General features: G+C 40.2%; 1 protein-coding gene and 1 long non-coding RNA gene across 5 annotated transcripts in view; both read right to left on the reverse strand.

Annotated features, from left to right (window-relative positions):
- LOC122889744 overlaps positions 1–14025 on the reverse strand; it is a 48887-nt gene extending 34862 nt beyond the window's left edge. Inside the window, exons 1-3 of one of the 2 annotated variants that reach the window (XR_006380960.1) lie at positions 13982–14025; positions 2803–2919; positions 236–317 (exon numbers count right to left, since the gene is read on the reverse strand). This is a non-coding gene — a long non-coding RNA (uncharacterized LOC122889744). Of the gene's footprint in view, positions 1–235; positions 318–2802; positions 2920–3679; positions 3926–13981 lie in introns of those variants that run through there. The other variant, XR_006380959.1, reaches the window with a different exon arrangement.
- A 2450-nt stretch (positions 14026–16475) lies between these two features.
- Positions 16476–20759, reverse strand: part of CDCA2 (cell division cycle associated 2) — a 50603-nt gene continuing 46319 nt past the window's right edge. For all 3 annotated transcript variants that reach the window (XM_044225115.1, XM_044225114.1, XM_044225116.1), the window contains one exon: positions 16476–20285. In XM_044225115.1, coding sequence (XP_044081050.1) covers positions 19057–20285 — 1229 coding nt within the window. In that variant the 3' untranslated portion in view covers positions 16476–19056. The remainder of the gene's footprint in view (positions 20286–20759) is intronic.

Raw genomic sequence — 20759 nt, forward strand, 5'->3', positions numbered from 1 at the left:
TCCAACAATGCAAAATAGATTCTGGAGGAAAATTCATTTTGTGTTCTAAGCAAGTAATTTTGAACACAATTCTTGGTGCCATTTATACATGCTTACAATGTCCTATATCCTGCAACATTACCAAAAAACATGTTTTCTCTCTACACTTTCTTGGGAGATAAATAGCAGACCAAATGCTAGGTCCATCCTATTAATGGAAAACGTGGAGGCTAGGGAGAGGATAAAACAAATTCACCTTGAGTCCTGAGTAGATTCTCCTTCCGCTAAGCAGACCGCTTGCCTGCCTGCATCAGTCTCCCCGATACTTAGGTGAAGCGCTGGAAAAAGAGAAGGAGAGTAGACCTTGCCCAAAGACAGCACTTTATCACCATGGTCCCACCTAGCAGATCTAGGGCCTTCAGTTATTCGAAGTCTTCTGTGTTGGCCAGTCGGAAACATTCAGCTATTGCACTATGATGGGGGGAATCAACACAAGACCCCAAGGGATATTTTGACTGTGCCAGGCTTCCATCAATCAACCCAGAACTTTTTGACTGGAAATGAAGTATCCAAAACTCTAAATTCTCCTTCCTGGTTCCCCAACCCTGCCAGTTCTAGGGAAATGCCACCATGTTCCCTGGACTTGTTCCCTCATGTGTTCTCTCACTGGGCAACATTTTGTTAACACTCCAAAAGAAACCGTTACTTCCACTGGTTCCATGCCATTCCTTCATCATAACCCACCACAGGCTAGCATTTCCGTGGCTGTGCGGGGTATTTCCAGGCTCGGCTATTACCAGTGAATGCGGTGACATTAATATGAGTAAATGCAGGAAAAGGGATGAAATAAAACATATCCTATTGAAGGAAATGAGAGCTCCTTAAGAAAGGAAAACACACATAGGAAAAGACGTGGGCATATCAGAATACAAATAGGGCACTTGGGAGTAGTGGATTCCACAGGCATGATGTTATTGAAGTATTTGATACTAGAGTAAGCACCTGCAGATATGAATTACATCCTCGTGCAGACCACTAACATTAGAGTACTGACATCTCAGGAAGCGCTTATGTTATATTTCAAATCCCCCTGCCCACTGCGCAAATATCCAGTAAATCAATCAGTAATAAAGGACACCAACTAAAAGGCTTAAAATGCTGAACAAGCCACCTCTCCCTCCTCAGAAAGGCTGCCGTCCTTAATTTATTGGGGGTTCCCTAGTTGCTCACACCTCAGCCTGGAGACACAAGGAGGGTGAGATGGGCTGTTAACGCCTTCAGTGCTGGATCAGGGGGAAAAGCAACAGGCCGACCATCTGGGAGCATTTCCAACATAGGCATCAGCTTGGAGAAAGGGGATGGAATTCCCTGGAGTCTCTCAGGAATCCCCAATACCTACCCTGCCCCCAACCTCTGCCTCCTTAACTTGGATGTCACTTCTCTTTCCTTTGGGTGAGACACAGGGTTGTGGGTCATGCTCATTTAATTTGGTTATAATGACAGTGTCATATATTCAAGGCAGGTTTTCTAAAATAATTGTTTTAGAAGTGCAAAACCAGAGGCATGGAAATTTTAGTTACTTTTCTAAGTAAATAAGAAGAGACAATATGAACCCTCCAGTCACATAGAACAAGTGATTAAAAAACTGATCCAAGGCATACTAAACAAACCAAACAGAAAAGAGTGAAAAGAAACATGTGAAACATGTCAAATCTCTAATAATGGTTATCTTTGGGTGGTGGAATCTGGGCAGTTCTTTTCCTTCTGCGTTTCCCAGTAATCTATTACACTAGTATGATTGTTAATTTTATGTGTCAACTTGGCTTGTCCAGATATTGTGTCAAACATTATTTTGGGTGTGTCTGTGAGGATGGTTTAGGATGAGGCTAATATCTGAATTATTAGACTGAGTAAAGCAGATTGCTCTCCCCAGTGTGGGTGGGCCTCGCCCAATCAGTTGAAGACCTGCATAGAATAACAAGGTGGGGTAAGAGGGACCCTCTCTGTCTGACTGTCTTTCAGCTGGGACATTGTTCTTCTGCTTCCTGAAACAGGCTCAGAGTGAAACTACAGTACTGGCACTCCTGGATCTCTGCCTTGCCAACTGCAGATCTTGGGACTCTGTTTCCATAATTGCATGAGCCAATTTCTTATAATGAATCTCTTTATATATATCTATATATAAAATATATCCTATTAGTTCTGTTTCTCTGGAGAACTCTAAGTAATACAACTAGTTTTGCATTTATACTTTACTATCTTCTACAATATTATTTTATAATTAGAAAATAACTTTTAAAATTTATCTATGTAAATTTAAGAGCGATGTACTATGCAAAGGGAGCCTCAAAAAATTAATCCCACTGAGAACACTAGTATTTCATTTCAGGTTTAATTTTGGTATTTATTCTTACCACATAAATCTTAAGGCACCTAGAGAATATTAACATCAATATTATTTACATAACATTACTCTAAGCCTTTACTGGTTTTGAAAGCATATTTTTTGTGCTTAAAATTTTGCATTGGAAATGAAATGTTTTAATCATATACCAACAATACTCTTCTTCAGTGATTTTAAAATCAATAATACCAAGTCTTACCTTTGTTCTTAAAACAGATGACATTCAACAAAAACTTAGATAATTTGCCTAGTGGTAGGCTCTGTGAATGAATGATAATGAACCTCCTTTTTAAGTTTAGCAAGTGCTATATTAATTATTACCTTATTTAGTCCTCACAATAACCTTGTGTTTTTAAAGGGTGCATCAACCCCATTTTGTAGCAGAGGAAAGCACGGATGGTGGGGGTATGGCGACTCACCCAAGGTCACACAGGCTGGTAGGTCACAGAGCTGGGACTTGAACCCGAGGCCCCTCCTTCTAAACCTTATGTTCTTTCCTGTGGAGTGTGACACTGTCCCCCTGCTTGAAGAGCTGGCTGTCAAGACAAGATGGATACACAGGAAACGACATAAGAGTATACGATTAAGCATTAAATCTGAGTGGTATTTTCATCGACTTCCATCAATTATAGTAAGTCTCGCCTGGCTTGTTCCATTTTAAAAACTGAAGTTCAAAGTTGGAAAATAATTCACCCACATAGTTAGTGGCAGCTCCAGAAAGAGAATCCTGGAATGATGGCTTATGTTCCAAATGAGGCATAAACAGAGACATAGCTACAGCCCAAGAAGCTGTGTTTTGAGGCCCCAGCGAAGGCAGCCCTCCCCTCTGCCCAGATGTTCAGGAACAACAGAATATAATGATTCAGAGGGGAAAAAGCTTTTGTTTGATTGTTGACTTTTCATTAAGCCTTTACAAAAATCAATGATTCTTTTTAGGCTCCTCAAAATCACTGATTTCTTCTACATAGAATGCCAAGAACTGGATGTTCTCTAATAATTAACATCTTCCTTCAGATCATCCAGAATGGGGCTGGGGTAGGGGAGAGGAATGGGGACGGTGTGGGAAGGATAGGGGAGAGAACAGGAAAGGAGAAAGCAGCAGCAGAGGAAGGAAAAGAATACAGAAAAAATTGGGGTTGACCCCACTCAAGTTTATTGCTTTTCTAACTAGCCACCATTTTGAGAATCTTTTAAGGGCTACCATCTACATATAAGGTGTTTTACTTACATTAAGTCTCACAAAATCACTTGAACGAAAAACACTGTCATTGTTTTAGACGATGAATCTGAGATTACCTTGCTCCGGGTCGCACAGCTAGGCAGTGGAGCTGAATACCAACCCAGATGAATCTGGCTGTGGAGCCTGAGTTGTCGACCTCCAGAGGGGACTGTTTCCCCGTTTCCAAGCTCTGCAAGCAGGGACCCCAAATATTCCCAGACACCGTCTCTTGTCTTGGCCAAACAATTGCTAACTTGTGGTTCCCAAGCAACTTGGAATTTTCTATTAAAGTGGCTGGTCTGTGAATCAATATTCTTTTCCCACTGAATTTGAATTTTTTAACGCGACTGAAAGCCAGGTCTTGATGATTAAAGCACAGGATTTTACTTGAAGTAAATTAGTCCTGGTACCAAAAGGGTCGCCCCAGAATTCCTCAGTGAAAATCTCTAAAGGATATGTCACCCCAATGGATTGTGCTTGTTATTATTCTCCATGTTTAGGCATGAGAACATTGAGTCAGACCAATCAGCTCCAGTTAGCTGAGAAGGAGAGCAAATCGACAGCTCTTGCTTGCTGCTCGAGTCTGGCCTGAGCTAAAGGCACGCCACCAGACCACATCTCCAGTTTCTCAAGTCCTAACCACCAAAATGTTAACAATATCGTCAGCACTCCCTGAGAAAATAAACCTTCATTTCAAAAAATAAACCTGACTAGAGGTATCTGAAGATAAAGTGTTGGTTTCCAGCCAGCAACAAAACTACACAAGAGGATTACAATTACTTTGAAATAGAGTTCTGGAGAGCTCATCAGAATTAGGAAGAACTGTGAAAACAAAGCCCCAATAGCTCCAGCCACAGAAGCATGTGACAGGTTAGCCAAGATTAGCGCGTGGAGGATCTCAGGGCCCCGGTAGAGCTGCTCTTAGTTTTTCTTACTTTCTCCATTTTTATAATAGAATGTGGTCAGCAGTCTAGACCAAAGAACACTGTTTTTGTTAGGAGTGTAGTTTTAATACTGTTACGCTGAAAATAAATTAAAAAAAAAAAAAGAGTGTAGTTTTAGAAAGCACACAGGGCTTCAAGGGCTCAGAAGTGGGTTCAAATCCCTCATCTTCCACTAATTGAGTTCCTAATGGAAATTTACTAACTCCTTACATCTCTTTAGTTACTATATTCTGCAAAATGTTGTTAATAATATCTGCTTCTTGATGCTCTTGAGAGAATCCGATGGAATATTTTCCATAGCCTCCAGGAACTATGGCTGGCACATAATACATGCTCATTAAAAGATGGTTGGCTCCTGATCTGAATCAGAGACAGAGAAACACTGCAGAACTGTGGAAGTACTCCCAGCACTGTAATTAGAGCCCCTTAATAATAATCATCATGACATGCTATCCCGTGTTTTCAGGAGGTTTACACTGAAGAATTCAGGCGTACAGAGGCATCATATCTGCAATCCTATTAAGTGGTTCAGAAAAAAAAAATATTTACAGATAGACAAATATGGATATAGAGATAGACAGTTATTACGGTCCCCAACTTAGAACGTTTCAACTCAATGACTTGACTTTACGATAATGCAAAAGTGATATGCATTCAATAGAAACCAGACTCCAAATTTGGGATTTGGATCACTTCCTGAGCTATGACAAGGGACACGATCCTGTCTCATAACATAGGGCAGTGACAGTAGCTCCCAGTCAGCCACGCCATCATGAGGGTGAGCAACCCATCCGCTTAGCACCGTACTGTACCCACACAACTATTCTCTTGTCACGTCCAGTATGGTATTTAATAACTACATGAGAGAGTCAACACATTATTATCAAACAAGCTTTGTGTCAGACGATTTTGCCCAACTATAGGCTAATGTCAGTGTTTTGACCACGTTTAAGGTGGGCTAGGCTGAGCTCTGATGATAAGTAGATTAGGCACCTTAAGTGCATTTCGACTTAGGAGATTTCCAATTTAGGATAAGTTTATTGGGATGTAACCCTTATAAGTCAAAGATCGGGATCTATACAGACATAGATCTATTTATCTGTTTATACACATATGCCTTTCTTGAGAGAAAGCAGATGCAGTAAAATACTAATCTTTGGGGAATCTTAGTGAAGGTGATTTGTAGTATTTCTGTTAACTTTTCTTTAAGCCTGAAATCTCTGTAAGTCTGAAATCACATTAGAAAAAGTGAAACTTAATGTTATCTTATTCAATCACATGCCAAGCACTGAACAGGGACCTTTACCCATAATCACTATATAATTCAACCCTCCCAGTTATTGCAAGAGAAAATATTATTTTTTACCCTCATTTTACAGATGTAGCCACTAAGAGGTCCCGAGAGCTAAGTAATTCAGCCAATAATACAGTAACCGGGGCACTGAGATTCAAACTCAGGTATTACTCCAAATCCCTTGCTCTTGACCCACAGAGGTCACACTGGCAACTTACATCAAAGGTAAAGCTTACAAAACGATGAGAAAGCAGAGAGCATAAGAAGCTCGAGATCTGTGTGTCTCAGGGTCCAGCAGCTGCTACCAGCAGTGGGTCAACAGGAACACTGATCTTCAAGTGGCATCAGATTGTTGTCACCTGTCTTTTTAAAAAGTTCCCTGATTTGTTTAAAGTGGGCCACGTTTTGAGAAATACTGGGATGATTGCAGGAGGCTTAGCCAGCCTCCCCCTGCCTCCACTCAACATCTGTCCCAAGGGTGTAGAATGAATTTGGATTACATGCTTTTCCAACAGAAACAATAGTCTCAGCCCCTAAAGCAGGTGTATCATTACATAGCCTGGCCCCTCAGTCCCTCAACAAGCATCTATGACATCTGTTCTGTGACCAGCAGCGAGCCTGTTGCTGTGGTCGATACACAATACACAGAAAGCCCAGTTGGTGGTCCTTTCAAGAAGGCTAGGACATGGTTAGGTGACAGAATATCATATATCCCAGAAAAGCAACATGCAGAGGGAAAAGACACACGCCCTGTAATCGGCAGACCTTAGCTTGGCAAGGAGTGAGCAAGTGGTTCCAAGTCCATGGCCATCAGTTTCCATACATACAAGGCGAGAAGTTTGGGGGGAAAAAAAAAGTCCCTATTTTGTTCTTCATCTCTATCATTCTGTAATTTTCTAAAGTTGTTTTACACATTTACATATCTCGAGGCTTCCAAACTACAAGCACAAAAATACTAGATCTTGAAAGTTTCTAACTGATGTTTTATGGCATCAGTGTTTATGGCACATGGTACGTACAGGTTAAATGGGATCATCATGCAGTAGGAAAGTCTTAAAAATGTCTGTTCCTAGTGCCCCTTGCAGTAGCTATTGGGGAAACCAGGGTAGCATGCCCCAAACATGGATAGTAGCTGCTTTAGAAGGGAGCTCCCATTCTCACACTGAAATATCTTGGTACCACTGCCTGAACTAGAGCAATGAGTTGAAGAGACCCCTTCACTTTAACCAGCCTCTCAGCTAAAAGCTAGCATGCCAACTAAACTTGTGCTCTACTCACTGGTAATTAGCGATCATTTGCCAAACATTTCTTTTGGCATTTGCCTCCCCAAGCCCTCAACACAGGACTTATGGCAGTCCCACCTCCTGGGTCTCTGGACAAAAATGGTAACAGCTTCCCAAAACTCAGATATATTTCTACACAGGACTGAGGTGCCCAGAAGGATGGAGAAGTACCTATTTAACTTGAGCTATTCCCAGAACTGGATTTAGGGTGGACAAGACTCCCTCATGGAAACCCCGTTCTTCTGTCAGACTAGGGAGTCTAGTCTTGTCAGTTCTAGGGAGAACATCTAACAAGCTTCCTCCATTTTGACTGTTTGTTTTTGGCCAAAATGCACATGTGACCACTTGCTGTGAAACCATAGTTGAGTATATTTTGGGTTGATGAAAATGTTTGATTTCCACAGACAGGAAAACCCTAAGGGAAGTTTCGAGTAAGATAATACAAAATTTTAGCAAAAGTCAGGGTATTCAGTACAGGATTACACAACCAACAACCTTGCTCTTATGCATGCCTGCCCTAACCCCCATTTGATACAGACATATCAGAACTAGGGAGTGAGGAGTGCAGCAGGTGGTTCAGTGGCTGAAGTTCAGGTACCTGAAATCTTTGAGTCCTGGGACCGATTTCCTTTTGAAGACATGCAGGACGAGGCTAGTAGCTAAGAACATGAAAGCTAGACAAGCAGTGGGAAGATGCCCCCCCCACCCCGCCCTGCCAAATAGAGCACTTTACTTTTTTTTTTTAAACTTCTCACCGTTGACCCTTGAACAACGCAGGGGTCAGGGGCACCAACACTGCCCCCCTAGTTGAAAACCCACTAACTTTAACTAACTGTTAACTACCTTTTGACTCTCAAGAAACTCAACTACTAATAGCCTACTGTTGACCAGAAGCCTTACAGATACCATAAACCGTGGACTGACACGTTCTCTGTATGTTATATAGGTGATAGCTTGTATTCTCATAACACAGTAAGATCTAGAGAAAAAGAAAACGAGAAAATCCTAATATATTTATTTATGGTACAGTATTTGTCAAAAATCCATGCCTAACTGGACTTACGCAGTTCAAAACCCTGTCGTTCAAGGGTTCACTGTAATTCTAGATTCATAGGAAGTTGCCTGTGTGCGGGTTACCTAGTCTCCCCGCTGGCTCCGTCTCACCTAAACGCGGGGGCTGTTCCTATTTCCTCAGGGGCACCTCCGAGAAGTGGAGCCCAGTCCTCTGAGGCGGACAGTTGGGAACGTGGCTGGGGCCACTAGAGGGCTTTTATCGGGATTAAGGAATGAACGAATAGATGTCAGTGCTCTGGGGAGCTTGCACTACTGTCCTGATTGGAGACTAATGTGACAAGGCCGTAACTGAGGTTCACCGACTGGGTACGGCTGTTTCTGCCTCGAAGCAGGAAACTGGCCCTACCAACCTGATCGTTAGCGATCCGGCCCGTGGAGGCTGCCAGCTCGCTCCGGTGTCCTCTAATCTGCTAACCAGGCTCTGGATGCTGACTGGCTTCCAGTCACCAGCTGGGCACGGGGTGATGAAAGGCTTGCTATTTTATTGCCGGTCCCTCCGGCTCATCTGCTCTTCCATGCACTCGGCTCACTGTTCCAACTTAGCCCCATCTGAAGCCAGCAAACGTATAGGGCCAACTGTACCCCGCCCCTTGTGCGCGCCAACTTTCGAACTTGGAAGGGAAAAGAGCTCCCACATTTCTTCCTGCGCTGTTTACTGGATGGGAGCGACTTCATCAATCATGAACATCCTTCTCCGAGAACTGGTTCCCAGGAAAAGAGGAAACTCCATCCTTTCCTTCAACACAGATACCACTTGCCGGGTGGGCTATCCGCACGACCCAGGTGATGTCTCCCGAATGCTCCGCATGTGAGGCCATCTTTCCTGTGGGCCACGACGCTGGGGGGGGGGGGGCAAAAATCCTTAAGGAAAATTATAATCCATCTAGCGGCTCCCTGCACCCCAGCTGCAACTCCAGGTCCCCCGCTGCCCACGGGGAGGCAGAGGCTGGTGAAACTGGTTTGTGAAACTGACATAGCCCGGGTGATGGCAAAAACAAAGAATACTTGTATTCCTTAAAAAAATAAAGGAGAAATGTTCTCTCTGACCCCCACTAAAACAAAAACCTTTGCAGAAAAAAAGGACCCTGCTCAGCCACGATAAGGTGAAAGGTTAAATGTGGACAGAGTAGTAATATATAAGCAGTTTCTTAGTTTTCTGGTGGGAATACTTAACAACCTAAGTATGTTTCCCCAGGAGGTAATCTATTATATTTTGTCCAATTTTTTCCTCCAAGAACTGAATCAATTCATGATGTAATGCCCAGGGGAAAAGAGTCTTCTGGAAACAGAGTATCTTTCTGGGGACAAGGTTGAGGAAAACATCTTAATATTGTTACAGCTTTGGCCTGGCGGTAACAGCTCCTAGCTTGTGGAGATGGCAGAGCCTCGGCCCTGGGAAGGCAGGGGAATGTCAAAAGGACACATGCCTCGGAAGTGCTCGGCGTATGCCCAGAACTGTTCTCCCCTCCTGGAGAAATACAGGATATAAATCCCCTCGGACGTTGACACGACAGCAGCGGGTCACTGGGCACATTTCAGCGATCCGGTTGAGAGTGCTGCTTGTTGGAAGTGTTGGCATCTAAAAGCAGAGGCAGTCCTGGTTTCTGGTCTGAACACTATTTCTTCTGGCTTCTTTCCTGTTCCCAATCTCCTCTCCCACCCCACCCCCCACCACCTCCCCCTCACCAAATATATTATAGAACAAATGGCAAATCAACACTCATCATTCACTTACTTTTAGGAAGAGAGATGCAAATTTTGGTTATTTGTGAGATCCTGGGTGAGATTCAAAACCCCATGGCAGCTATTGACTTCAAGGGCTCCTCCAACTAAATTTTTTACAAGAACAGCCACCAAGTACCCAAATGGCCTGACTCCTTAAGCACGCAGGTGGAAGATGAGGGAGGCAGCTGAAGCAAGTGAAAGCGATGGGCCCAGTTTCATAAGGCCCCTGGTCTTTCCAGGCTTTATTCTTGCTTCTTCTCTCTGTAGGCAGAGAAAACCACTTCCCTCTTGTTCATCTTATTCATGAGACGGGAGCATCGTATGTCTTGCTATGTAGTTTGAGATAGCAGAATACCTCAGAAGGGCGTTTGTATGTTTTACTATAGTGTGGGTTGGAAAAAAACCTTACAAAGTGGAAGAGTTAAAGCCTTGATTAAGGGTTATGAATAGAAGGCAGTTGGGCACAGGGTACATACCTAAAGAAAAGGTTTCTGAGGGGAAAGGAAGCCACAGTACACATTAAGAGATTCCAATTTGACTGAGAAATGTACATTTTTTTTTAATCTAAAAATAAGTTTGCTTATTTTTAGGGGGAAAAAAACACCCCACAAACCCTTCAGCTCCCATGGGATTGAGAAAAACAATGGAACTCTGATAATTCGGTGTCTAATTATTCTTAGACAACCTAGTGAAAGAACCCTATGCATCCACACTTAGGTCTGAATAGTTAAGTTGAAGAATTTAAAGCAACATTTAAAATAGAAAAGTTTTGTGTTTTTTTTTTTTTTTACCCAAGAAGTTTGCATTCCACCTTCCTCTCCTCCATCTTAAATCTTACATTCACATTTGCTTCTCGACAGCCCGAGAGCCATGGACCTCGTGGACCCACTTACCCAACACAGGAGTCTTTCCATTTCCCACCATTCAGACACACCACACAACACTAAAAACCCACTCCTTCAAATGATTTATGTCCAGAACATGCCAGTCGGGCTGCTTGATGGGAATACAGTTGGACTTTGCAGGGCTTGGTAATTAGCTATCTTCACAGCAATGTGCAACTTTGCTAACTGAAATGCAAGTTGCAGGCAGCATTCTCTGTAGTGATTATTGTATGAAAAGTTAACGAGCAATGAAATTAACTGATGGCTTAAGTCCATTTGCACAGATGTCTGATATTGTTCAACCAAACATTTGATGAACGTTTGTATTTTCTATTTCAAAGGAAAGACCTAAAAGGTGGATTGAATGAAGTCTTTGCTACCATTTTTCGAAGCAGACTGCCTGGTTCAAAAATTTATGTTTCCAGTATTTCTTGGTTAAGGCACAAACCATGGTCATGGGTGACCATAAATTTAAAGTTATTATTCTAATAAAAAATATATGTTGCCAGGGTCATGAAGCACAATGGTGCATTACAGAATGAATTATCTTGATTGTGCAGAGTACTTTCTCCCTACAGATCCAAAGGGTGGGAATACTTAACAACCTAAGTGGGGGTAGTTGGAGTCAGTAAACAATGTTGGAGGCATCATCATAAAGGAGTCATTGATACTCACTAGAGTGAATTCTGGGGGGGCCATGGAAGGCTACCATCAAGGGAGTTTTACTGCATATTTGCTGGGTCTGATATTCCTAGAATTCTCAGATTCTTAGTGGTCTTTCTAAATGTTTAAATACTTAAATTCAAACTTTTATCACTCTTCAGGGACCTCTGTAGAATTTATTTACATTTGGCGTTACTATTATCGGTGGGAAGTTCATTTTAAAAATAGCAAAAAAAAAAAAAAGTAGTAGGTAAAAGCATTACCACAAATGCAATTACTTAAGACAAATGCCACACATTTGTAAGAAAAAAAAATGCCACCTGCAAGCTGTAAATATGTGTATTAATTTTTCCCCACAATATTTGCTTTGGCTGCAAACTATCCTAATATTCAGTTGAACAAGGGCTAAAAATTGTCAAACCAAATTCTTGTTTGAGAGCTGAGCTCTAACTACTGCCAGTTTGAGAGAAACACACATCCAGGTTTAGGGAATATGTTTTGTTTGTTTTGGCTATGACACAGGGCAGAACACTTTCCATCCCATTCGAATGCATTCAAGAGAGTTTGAAATATTGCACAATAAAAGTCATTCATTATATCTGTCTCCTTTCCCTTCCAAAAACAAAGATGGCTGCCCCGTTCCAAATCTACACAGGGGGCAGGAAGAAGGGAGTCACAGGGTCACTGGAAATCACCCAAGACTAACACCAGGTTTTTCAGGTTTGAGGGAATACTTCTGAAATCTTCATTCCCAAACCATACTTAAAACAAGAAAAGACTGGTTGGTTTTGGATTATTGTTCTGTTATGAACAATTAGAAAACCAACACATTGTATTCAAATGTTAGGCATAAAATCACACACTTTATATCCATGTGCCTGGAGTCTGAACTAAACTTATTTGAACCAAGCAAATCCTTTAGCTCTCTATGAAGTTTCAACTATTCGACACCAATTTTATACTAAACAAAAATTATGTCATTCTTCGGGCCATATATGTGGAAGAACTAATTTTTGCAAACACCTGATGCTATTTAGCAGTTATCTGACATGCCTAAATAGACCCCCCCCAAAAAAAAAATTTAAAAAGACATTCACTTTGTGCTTACCAGATATCACAAGCCTGGAAATGCAGTTTGTTTTTAAATAGGAAAAACAGAAATGTCACTAACAAATCACCACATTTAACATTAAAAACAAGTGGAAGAATTGTTTTCTTAAAGCAATACTAAGTGGGTAAATAAAGCCATGAGAATAAAACAATTATTAGATATAGCAAATAGAAGAGCTATCTTCACATCTCAGAGCTTAACAATTCACAAATACACTTAAGAAGTTGGGACTTCAACAAATATATGTAATTGGAATTTTCTTAAATTATGTCTAAGACCAAAGTGCCAGCTGTTTGCAATCCCACGGGCCATTTTGAGCACAGAGAACATAAAGTAAACCATTTATCGGACACTGTGCATGCTGTGGACAGATGAGGAGGATGCCTGAAGGAAAGCTGCTCTACAACTCTGCTCTACAACTGGATATTTTGGAAACCCCAACCTATCCCGCAGAAAATGCAAACTTGTATTTTTCTTTATGTGCATGCTCATTTATTTTCCCTTTTCATTTAACTGATATAATGCTTAAAGTATCTACAAAGAGCAGCTCCAGAGGACGCTTCTCAATATCCTAAAATTTTCCAGAGTCCTAATAAATCTTAAAATTAAGGTCACCCCCAGGCTAAGCAGGATTTTGGTGGAAGATGTGGGACAAAACTATGTATCTGGAGAATGGCAGTAATTACTCCTCTTCTCACTAAAGCTATTATGTTACTTGTAGTCTGTATCATGATTTAATAAAAAACAGAGAAGCATCAAAGAAGGTACAAAAATGAACACATCAGTAGACACACAACAGTAGACAAATTTGTAATTTTTGGCCATAGTACATTAGTAATTAGTCAATTCTAGAGCCAAGTTAAGATTATGAAATAATCTAAAAAAAAAAGAAAAGTAAAAGGAAATAATCTCCAAATAAATTTAAGGTAAAAAAAAAAACAAAACTTTTAAAATATATAATTATTTATTTATTGTGATTTAATTCCATCCCAATTCTGTTCACTTGATCATGGATTCCAAGCCCTGAGTCAACCCTCTGACACAGTACCAAGAAATCTGGTAATAAAAAAGATAGGAATGCATTAGCATTCAAGAGGGAAGATTTCTTTAAAACTTGGTTATGTGCATTCACAATTGCTAGTCTAGTTTCGAATCCATGCTTTATCCAGATTTATTCATAGGTCAGAATTTAATAGGAAGAAAAATACTGAAAACAAAAACAAGTATGAGATGAAGCCAACTTACATTGCCTCCTCACAGCAAATGACTGCAAAAGTTACAAAATAATTACAATTACGTTTGGAATACAACGTGTCTTTTGAATCCCCAATCCCCTAAAACTCCTGTTAGTGTATTTTGTTCAAGCATCACTTTTTCCAGAAAGAAAACAAACAAACTCACCTGATCCCCAGGTGATGCCACTTCAGGGTTGAGAGGACCAGGATCACCCGGATTATAATTCTGCCCCTTACACAAAACTGAGTATCCTGAAGGCAGTGATCACATTGGAAATTAATCCCTGGCATGCATATTAATGAGGCTACAATCTGCCTACCTCAGGTGACCTGCTGTAGGAAACTTTTCCCATGTTTAAGAAATAATCCTCAAATGCTAAGGCTACTTTATGAGTAAGCGTAGTGGCAGTTTTTATACAAAAACCAAACTATAGTAAAAATCTTATTTATGAGAAGAAATGAATCAGACTTATAATTTAATATTTTTGGCACAGACTTTTGAACCTTATTTTAATTCAACTCACTTTATTTCTTGCTGATTTAATGGTAGTGTTCAAAAAAAGAATTCTTTCTCAATGACTAAATTCTATAGTGGCTCAGGGTGACAGTTTAGAATCATGAACTATAGCAAACCAGTTTACAAGAGCACTGGGCTGAATGTGCATGGACTCACGGAAGTTGGTTTCCTTCCTATATTTCTGATAGCTTATTATAGATTCTTAGCCCTAAATGGAAATGCAGGTCTGGATATAATTGTAGGCTACAGATAGAATTGGTTGGTCAATCTCGTGCTTCTATTGGCCTCTCACACACACAAAAAACTTTTAAACATAAACTGTGATAAAGAACCATGATAATGTTCTTAATGGGGGAAAAAAAATTAAAGAGCTTTCCATGGTAATCAAGATGGTGTGATGTTGATTTGAGAACACACACACAGATTAATGGAATAAAGTCCAGAAATAGACCTGTACATATAAGGTCAATCAATTTCAACAAAAGTGCCACAGAAATTCAATGAAGAATGCATAATCTTTTCAACAAATGGCGAATAATTTCCATTAAAAAAACCCTGACCTTACACAATATACAAAAATTAATTCAAAGTGCATCTAATACCTGAGAGCTAACTCTAAAACTTCTACAAGAAAACAGAGGAGAAAATCCCTGTGCTTTTGAACTAGGCAAAGATTTCTTAGATAAAACACAAAAGCACAAGACATTAAAGAAAAAAAATCGATGTTAACAGATTACACTAAAAAGACACTGCTAAGAAAATAAAGAGACAAGCCATAGACCGGGGAAAAATATTTGCAAGACTCATCCAATAAAGAATCTGTATTCAAATAAACACCGAACTCTTGCCCTCAACAGGAAAACATCAGTAAGTAAAGAAAATGTGGGCAAAAAATCTGAATAGACACTTCACTAAAGAGGATACCAGAATGGCAAATAAGCGCAGGAAAAGATGTCTCCATCGTTAGTCGTTAGGGGAAACTCCATCAAGACCGCAGTGAGATACGACAGCACAGCGACCAGAATCCTACAATGAAGGCGGCAGACGGCGGTGGGTGCTGGTGAACGTGCACAGCAAACTGCACGCGTTGCAGGTGAGCATGCTCAATGGTGCAGCCACGATGGAAAAGCCTGGAAGTTTCTCAGAAAGTTAAATATATCCCCACCCTACACCCCAGGAATCCCCACTCCTAGGTATTTACCCAAGAGAAACGAAAACATCTCTTTAAAAAAATGTTAATGTTCATAGCAGCTTTATTTGTAATCGTCAAAAAACAAATAATACAGATAGCCATCTATTGGTGAATGAGTGAAGAAACCTGGTACATCCGTAAAACAATACTACTACTTAGTGATAAACAGGAATCAACTACCTATGACATGAAACGAGGAGTAATTACGGATAAATCTCTAAAGCATTCTGCTAAATTTCAAAAAAAGACAGAAGGCTATTAATTCTTACATCCATTTATAGGACATTGCAGAAAAGGCAAAACTAGAAAGACAGAAATCTGCTAAGCAGTTGTGAGGGACTGGGTTGGGGGAGAGGAGGCTGTCCACATAGAGGGCAGAGGTCTTCCGGGGTGATGGAAATGTTCTTCTGCGGTAGTCATTATACGACTGGATGAATTTGCCAAAATTCACACTGTACTCTTAAAAAGATCAACTTCACTCAGTTTACTGGAGTTATTTACACCTTAATAAACCCGACTTCTGTAATAACTAAGTTCTTTCAATCTAAACCATGAATCGGGCATTAATAATCCTTTCATCCTTGTTACACCAAGTCTAAGCCCCGAGTTTGATTCCACAGCTCAAGGGCCAGTTGAGCTGAGGCAGCGAGAGAAAATGGAAGCCAAATGGCATTCAAACAGAGGGAGGACAACGTGGCAAGCAGAAGGAAAGGAGATGCATCCCAAAATCTTTATGAAAGACCTGGATCAGGTATGAACTGTGGAGGATAACTTGATATCCATTTAATTTTAATTTCAGGGAATTTATCTTACAGACATGTTCACACAAGCCCAGCGCAATTTGGGTCTCCACAAGGAAGTGGAGACAACGAGCATTTTTGTTAGTAAGGAGATGCGCAGAGTGTACAACTCTATGCAGGGATTCAAAAGACTGAAGGAGCACGAGGCCTCCCCATAACAACACGGTAGTTTATTGAATAAAAAAACTGAGTTGCAGAACCGCACATTACAGTGATCCCGTTCGAAAGCATGTTGACACAGGCGAAGGTCTGGAAGACGCAGGCCAGTTGTTAAGTGCTTATACAGAAAGCTTTCAGGAAGAGGCAGGTGTGGCTACAGGATGCTTCACATGGGGTGAAGAAGACAGTTTTCAATTGTGTACCGTTTTCTACTTGTTCCGATAGACATACAGGACCTTTGATGATATAAATGAGTGAAACTAAAAGTTAAAGAGAAGCACCCACAGCAACAGTGACTAGCTGCCCGGGGTTTAAGGTAATGTAGCCAGATGTCATGCTGCCATCTTCTGGAACAAACAAGAATCTACAGGATCAACAAAAGATAACACAGATTTCCTAAGGCAGAATGTCAAGGGTTACTGCAGTAAAAAAGATAAGGCAAGTACAAAACTCTTCCAAAGCCCAGTTTCTGATTCAACCATTAATGAAAAGAAACATCTAAAAAAACAAGCAAGCATGATCAAATACAGAAATAATTAACTTTTCACAAATCTTGGGATACAAACGAGACAGTGGATAAAATTATGTCCAAATTGCTTTGATTTCTCAGACCCCTTCTTTTTTTGAAAAACTGCCCATTTGTTATTTACAAGTATCAACAAAACATTTATACCCACACACCCTAAAACCAACAAAATGCATCAAGGGTTTACATTTTTAACTGGAGATGCCAGAAAACAATTTTACACTTGAAAACTCAAGCCAAAAACAAATCCCACAGATCAAATGTTTCCCTCATCCTCATTAGCACATTTTAAGAAATAAAATAAGCATGTGAAATTCTTAAAATTCAAATACAACTGAGATCATACATCATACAGCAAAAAGGGGAGAAAAAAACGATCAGTAGTTTTGGCCTTCACATTAAACGAGAACAAAAAGCTTTAAAATAAAAACAACAAAACTCTTAAACATCACATGTTTCTGAAAGTTTTAAATCTTTTCTTTTTAAATTTACCAAAACCAAAATGCTTCGTTTTTTGCAGGGAGTGGGGGGGGCGGGGGGAGTGTTGGAGGGGTTGACTGTTTTCAGTGTTAGAGATCTGCCAACCATACCAAACTATAAACGGGGAGGGAAAAAAAGCCCATAAATAATTTACGTGTAAAGATAAAAGAATTTTTTAAACAATCCACCTTTTAGCAGAAGAAATTGGGGATCACTTTGAGTGTTAATGTAAAATACATTTAGTCTTTAGCAGCAGGGCTTCCAGACCTATTGGTGCCAAGAAGGTAACAAATAGTCTCTCTCTGAGGCGGGGGAAATGGGCACTCAGCAGGAGCTTTCTTCCCTGTTGTGTTATTTATAGAGAGCTCTATTTGTTAACATGTTTCTGCTATCAGGGAGAGGGAGAGTTTAATGATTTAAAGGATTTCAAAGACAATTGTTTAATGATACAATGATTTATGTGCATTCACAAATTCCAGATATATAGCAATTTAGATTTTCAAACTGCTGTCATCAAAACAGTGATAGAAGAGCACACTGCTGAAATGTAACTGGAAAATCCGAAACAAGTGACAGTACTTGCTGTTGTGAAATAGAACTGCTGGAAAAGACCATGTTAAAAAAGAAATCAGCCATCTACCACCACCTTCATGGTAAGTAAACGAATTTTCCAGCGCCCTTTCTTATGAGTTTCTGGATTTTTTTTTTAATTGTTTTAATGGAGAACCATGAATTAAATCCCAAATTACTAATTTGGGATTTCTTGGAATAAATCCTAAATGTGACTAATTGGAATGATCTGGAAGATGATTCAACTAAACTGCTCTGTTTTCACCAAAACCAGTCCTGCACCTCCCACCCCACAAAGCACGTAAGAATCTTGTTTGAAGGACACAATGTTTTCACCCAAGTTATTTATAAACTATATATTCATTTTATAATGCTAGATTTATAATATTCTGATTATTAAAAGAATTTTCCAAAATGCCATGTTTAGGTTTTGATTTTAACCTATTAATATACAATTTTCACTTGAGACAAAGTAAATCATTAAAGCTTCTCAACTTTCAACCAACAAGTCTTATTATTTCTATCTTTCCTGTTAACATTCTTTAACTCCTTTTTGGGGGCAGCATTTAAAAACACACCTTTTCTCATTTTCTAACAGTGTTTAACCTTATATTTATTACCTTCAATTTTTACAAAATTACATTAATTCCACCATTTTGTTTTTTAAACTCTTCTCATGCAGACAGAATGAGTCACTTCTAAAAGACATTTTTTTAAAACGGAGACGAGACTCTAAAGCTTCAGTGAACATGTACTAATGTGAAAGCTTTAGTAAATATGTACTATTTGGGGAGGGAAGAACATTTTTAATAGAATGTTTCCCTTTGGAATGAAGAAATTCACTTATTTCTACTTACAAATAGGTTCAACTCAAATGATTTTATTTGAAACTTTTAAAACACCGAAGTTGAACAAAGGACAAGAAGCAGAATGAAAGGATCTTTTAAGCACGGATGGTTACCTTCTCTGCGGCCACAGGTTCTGTAGGAAATGCCAGTCACTGCTTTAGTTCTGGGACATGTCCCACTCTTTCGAAGTCCTTTAGAGAGGTCTCTCCCTTTTGGCTGAGAGAGGTTCTTCTTTTGAAGCACTTTGACTGAGTCGTGTCTTTTGAATTTGCGAGTGTAGATGTACAGAGGCTCTTCCTCCTCTTTCCAGAAGAGCTGGAAGCCCTGGCAGCAAAGCCCTCCCTATTTTCTTTACCTGACACAGGGAGCGAAAGACTCTGGTTCTGTCCAGAAGATGCAGTTTCTTGAGAGAGAGACAAGCTTTCAAATCCTCTGCTGTCAACCGTACATATTGTTCTCCTTTTCATTTTTTGGGAAGTGTAGGATGTGGAAGGAAATGGAAGTGAAATCCATACAAGCCCTTCATCTTCCAGATCTTTCCGTAGCCTTGTGCTACGTCTTACCTTTGTTTCGCTATTTGTTCTCTGGAAGGTTTGCTCTATGGAGGCGGATAAATCTTTATACAGTTCAGAATTTTCTAAACCAATTTCTAGAGAGTTGCTCACCACGTAGGGAGGTTTGTGATTTCCAGTTTTTTCCAAATATAAAATCTGGCCATCGGAATAACACGTAGAGCGCCTTCTGTGCTTCTTTTCTCCACCACTCATACCCATGCCACTTTGACCTTCTATAGAGCTTCTTCCCAAAGCTGCATTCAGACTTTCACTGTCTTTTATATGGTCACTTAAGATCTCCTCATTTTTAAAGTCAGATGTTAAGGGCATGGCCTGCCGTTTTCCTTCAGTAGCTATTAAAAAGTCATCCTGTTTTTCATACTTTATGTTTACATTTTCTGAAATTTTAAAGATCTGAAAAAGGTTCTCCACATTCTGACCGGCAGCAGCCAATTCCCGGGGTGGCGGGATGTTACTGGATTCTGCACGGTCTGATGCCAGGGGCTCTGCAGTCACAGGAGCACAAGAAACATGACTGCTTCCACTCTCGGAGCCGGCGCTCAGTCCGTTTTCGCCTTCTGATTTAATTTCTGCTTTTGGAATAGTTTTCTGTTCATTAGTGGCTATGGCACTTTTATTTAAATCTTGCTCTAAAGTAGCGTTGATAAGCGACAAGGACCTTTTCGTGAAAGGGCTGCACGATGCAGACAGATCATATTTATTAAAGCCTTGACTCATCTGCAAATCTTCCGGGTTCTGGGGCAAAAGATTCTTTGTTTTAGGAAGCTTTGTTTCTTCAAGTTCACCATTGGAGTTGAAATCATCTAAGGGCATGTAAATAAGTTTAAATCTCACTAAAAAGTACCAGTGGAAAGAAAGGTCAACGGATCAAACAGGTGCCATATCGTATTCTGTGTTTTAGGCTTTCAAAACTCACAAGACTTACAAATGCTATGCCGTACTTGCTCCCATCTGTCATCCTGCTCTTTCTTTTTTAGCTCTTCCTCATGCCACAGGTTAAGAAAATATGAATTTAATACATGAGTGAATAAAGTCCATAACCTCAGACCATGAAAATGAGAAGTGTATCTCAAATTGCTTCCTCTAGTCTACTGTAGTTTCCACACCTCAAGGTCAATTAGTATGAGGCAGCCCACTTCCCGAAAAATGAATTACTGAAAATGGGTGCCACCATGCTTCGGCAACTTTTCTAGCTATGTTTCCCCTGAAATAGAGAAAAGAAAACTTGGAATTTGGGGGGATCTTAGGATTTAGCTGAAAGGGTACTTCTCAAGATG

Source organism: Neovison vison, chromosome 11, assembly GCF_020171115.1.
Source record: "Neovison vison isolate M4711 chromosome 11, ASM_NN_V1, whole genome shotgun sequence".
NCBI classification, from domain to species: Eukaryota; Metazoa; Chordata; class Mammalia; order Carnivora; family Mustelidae; genus Neogale; species Neogale vison.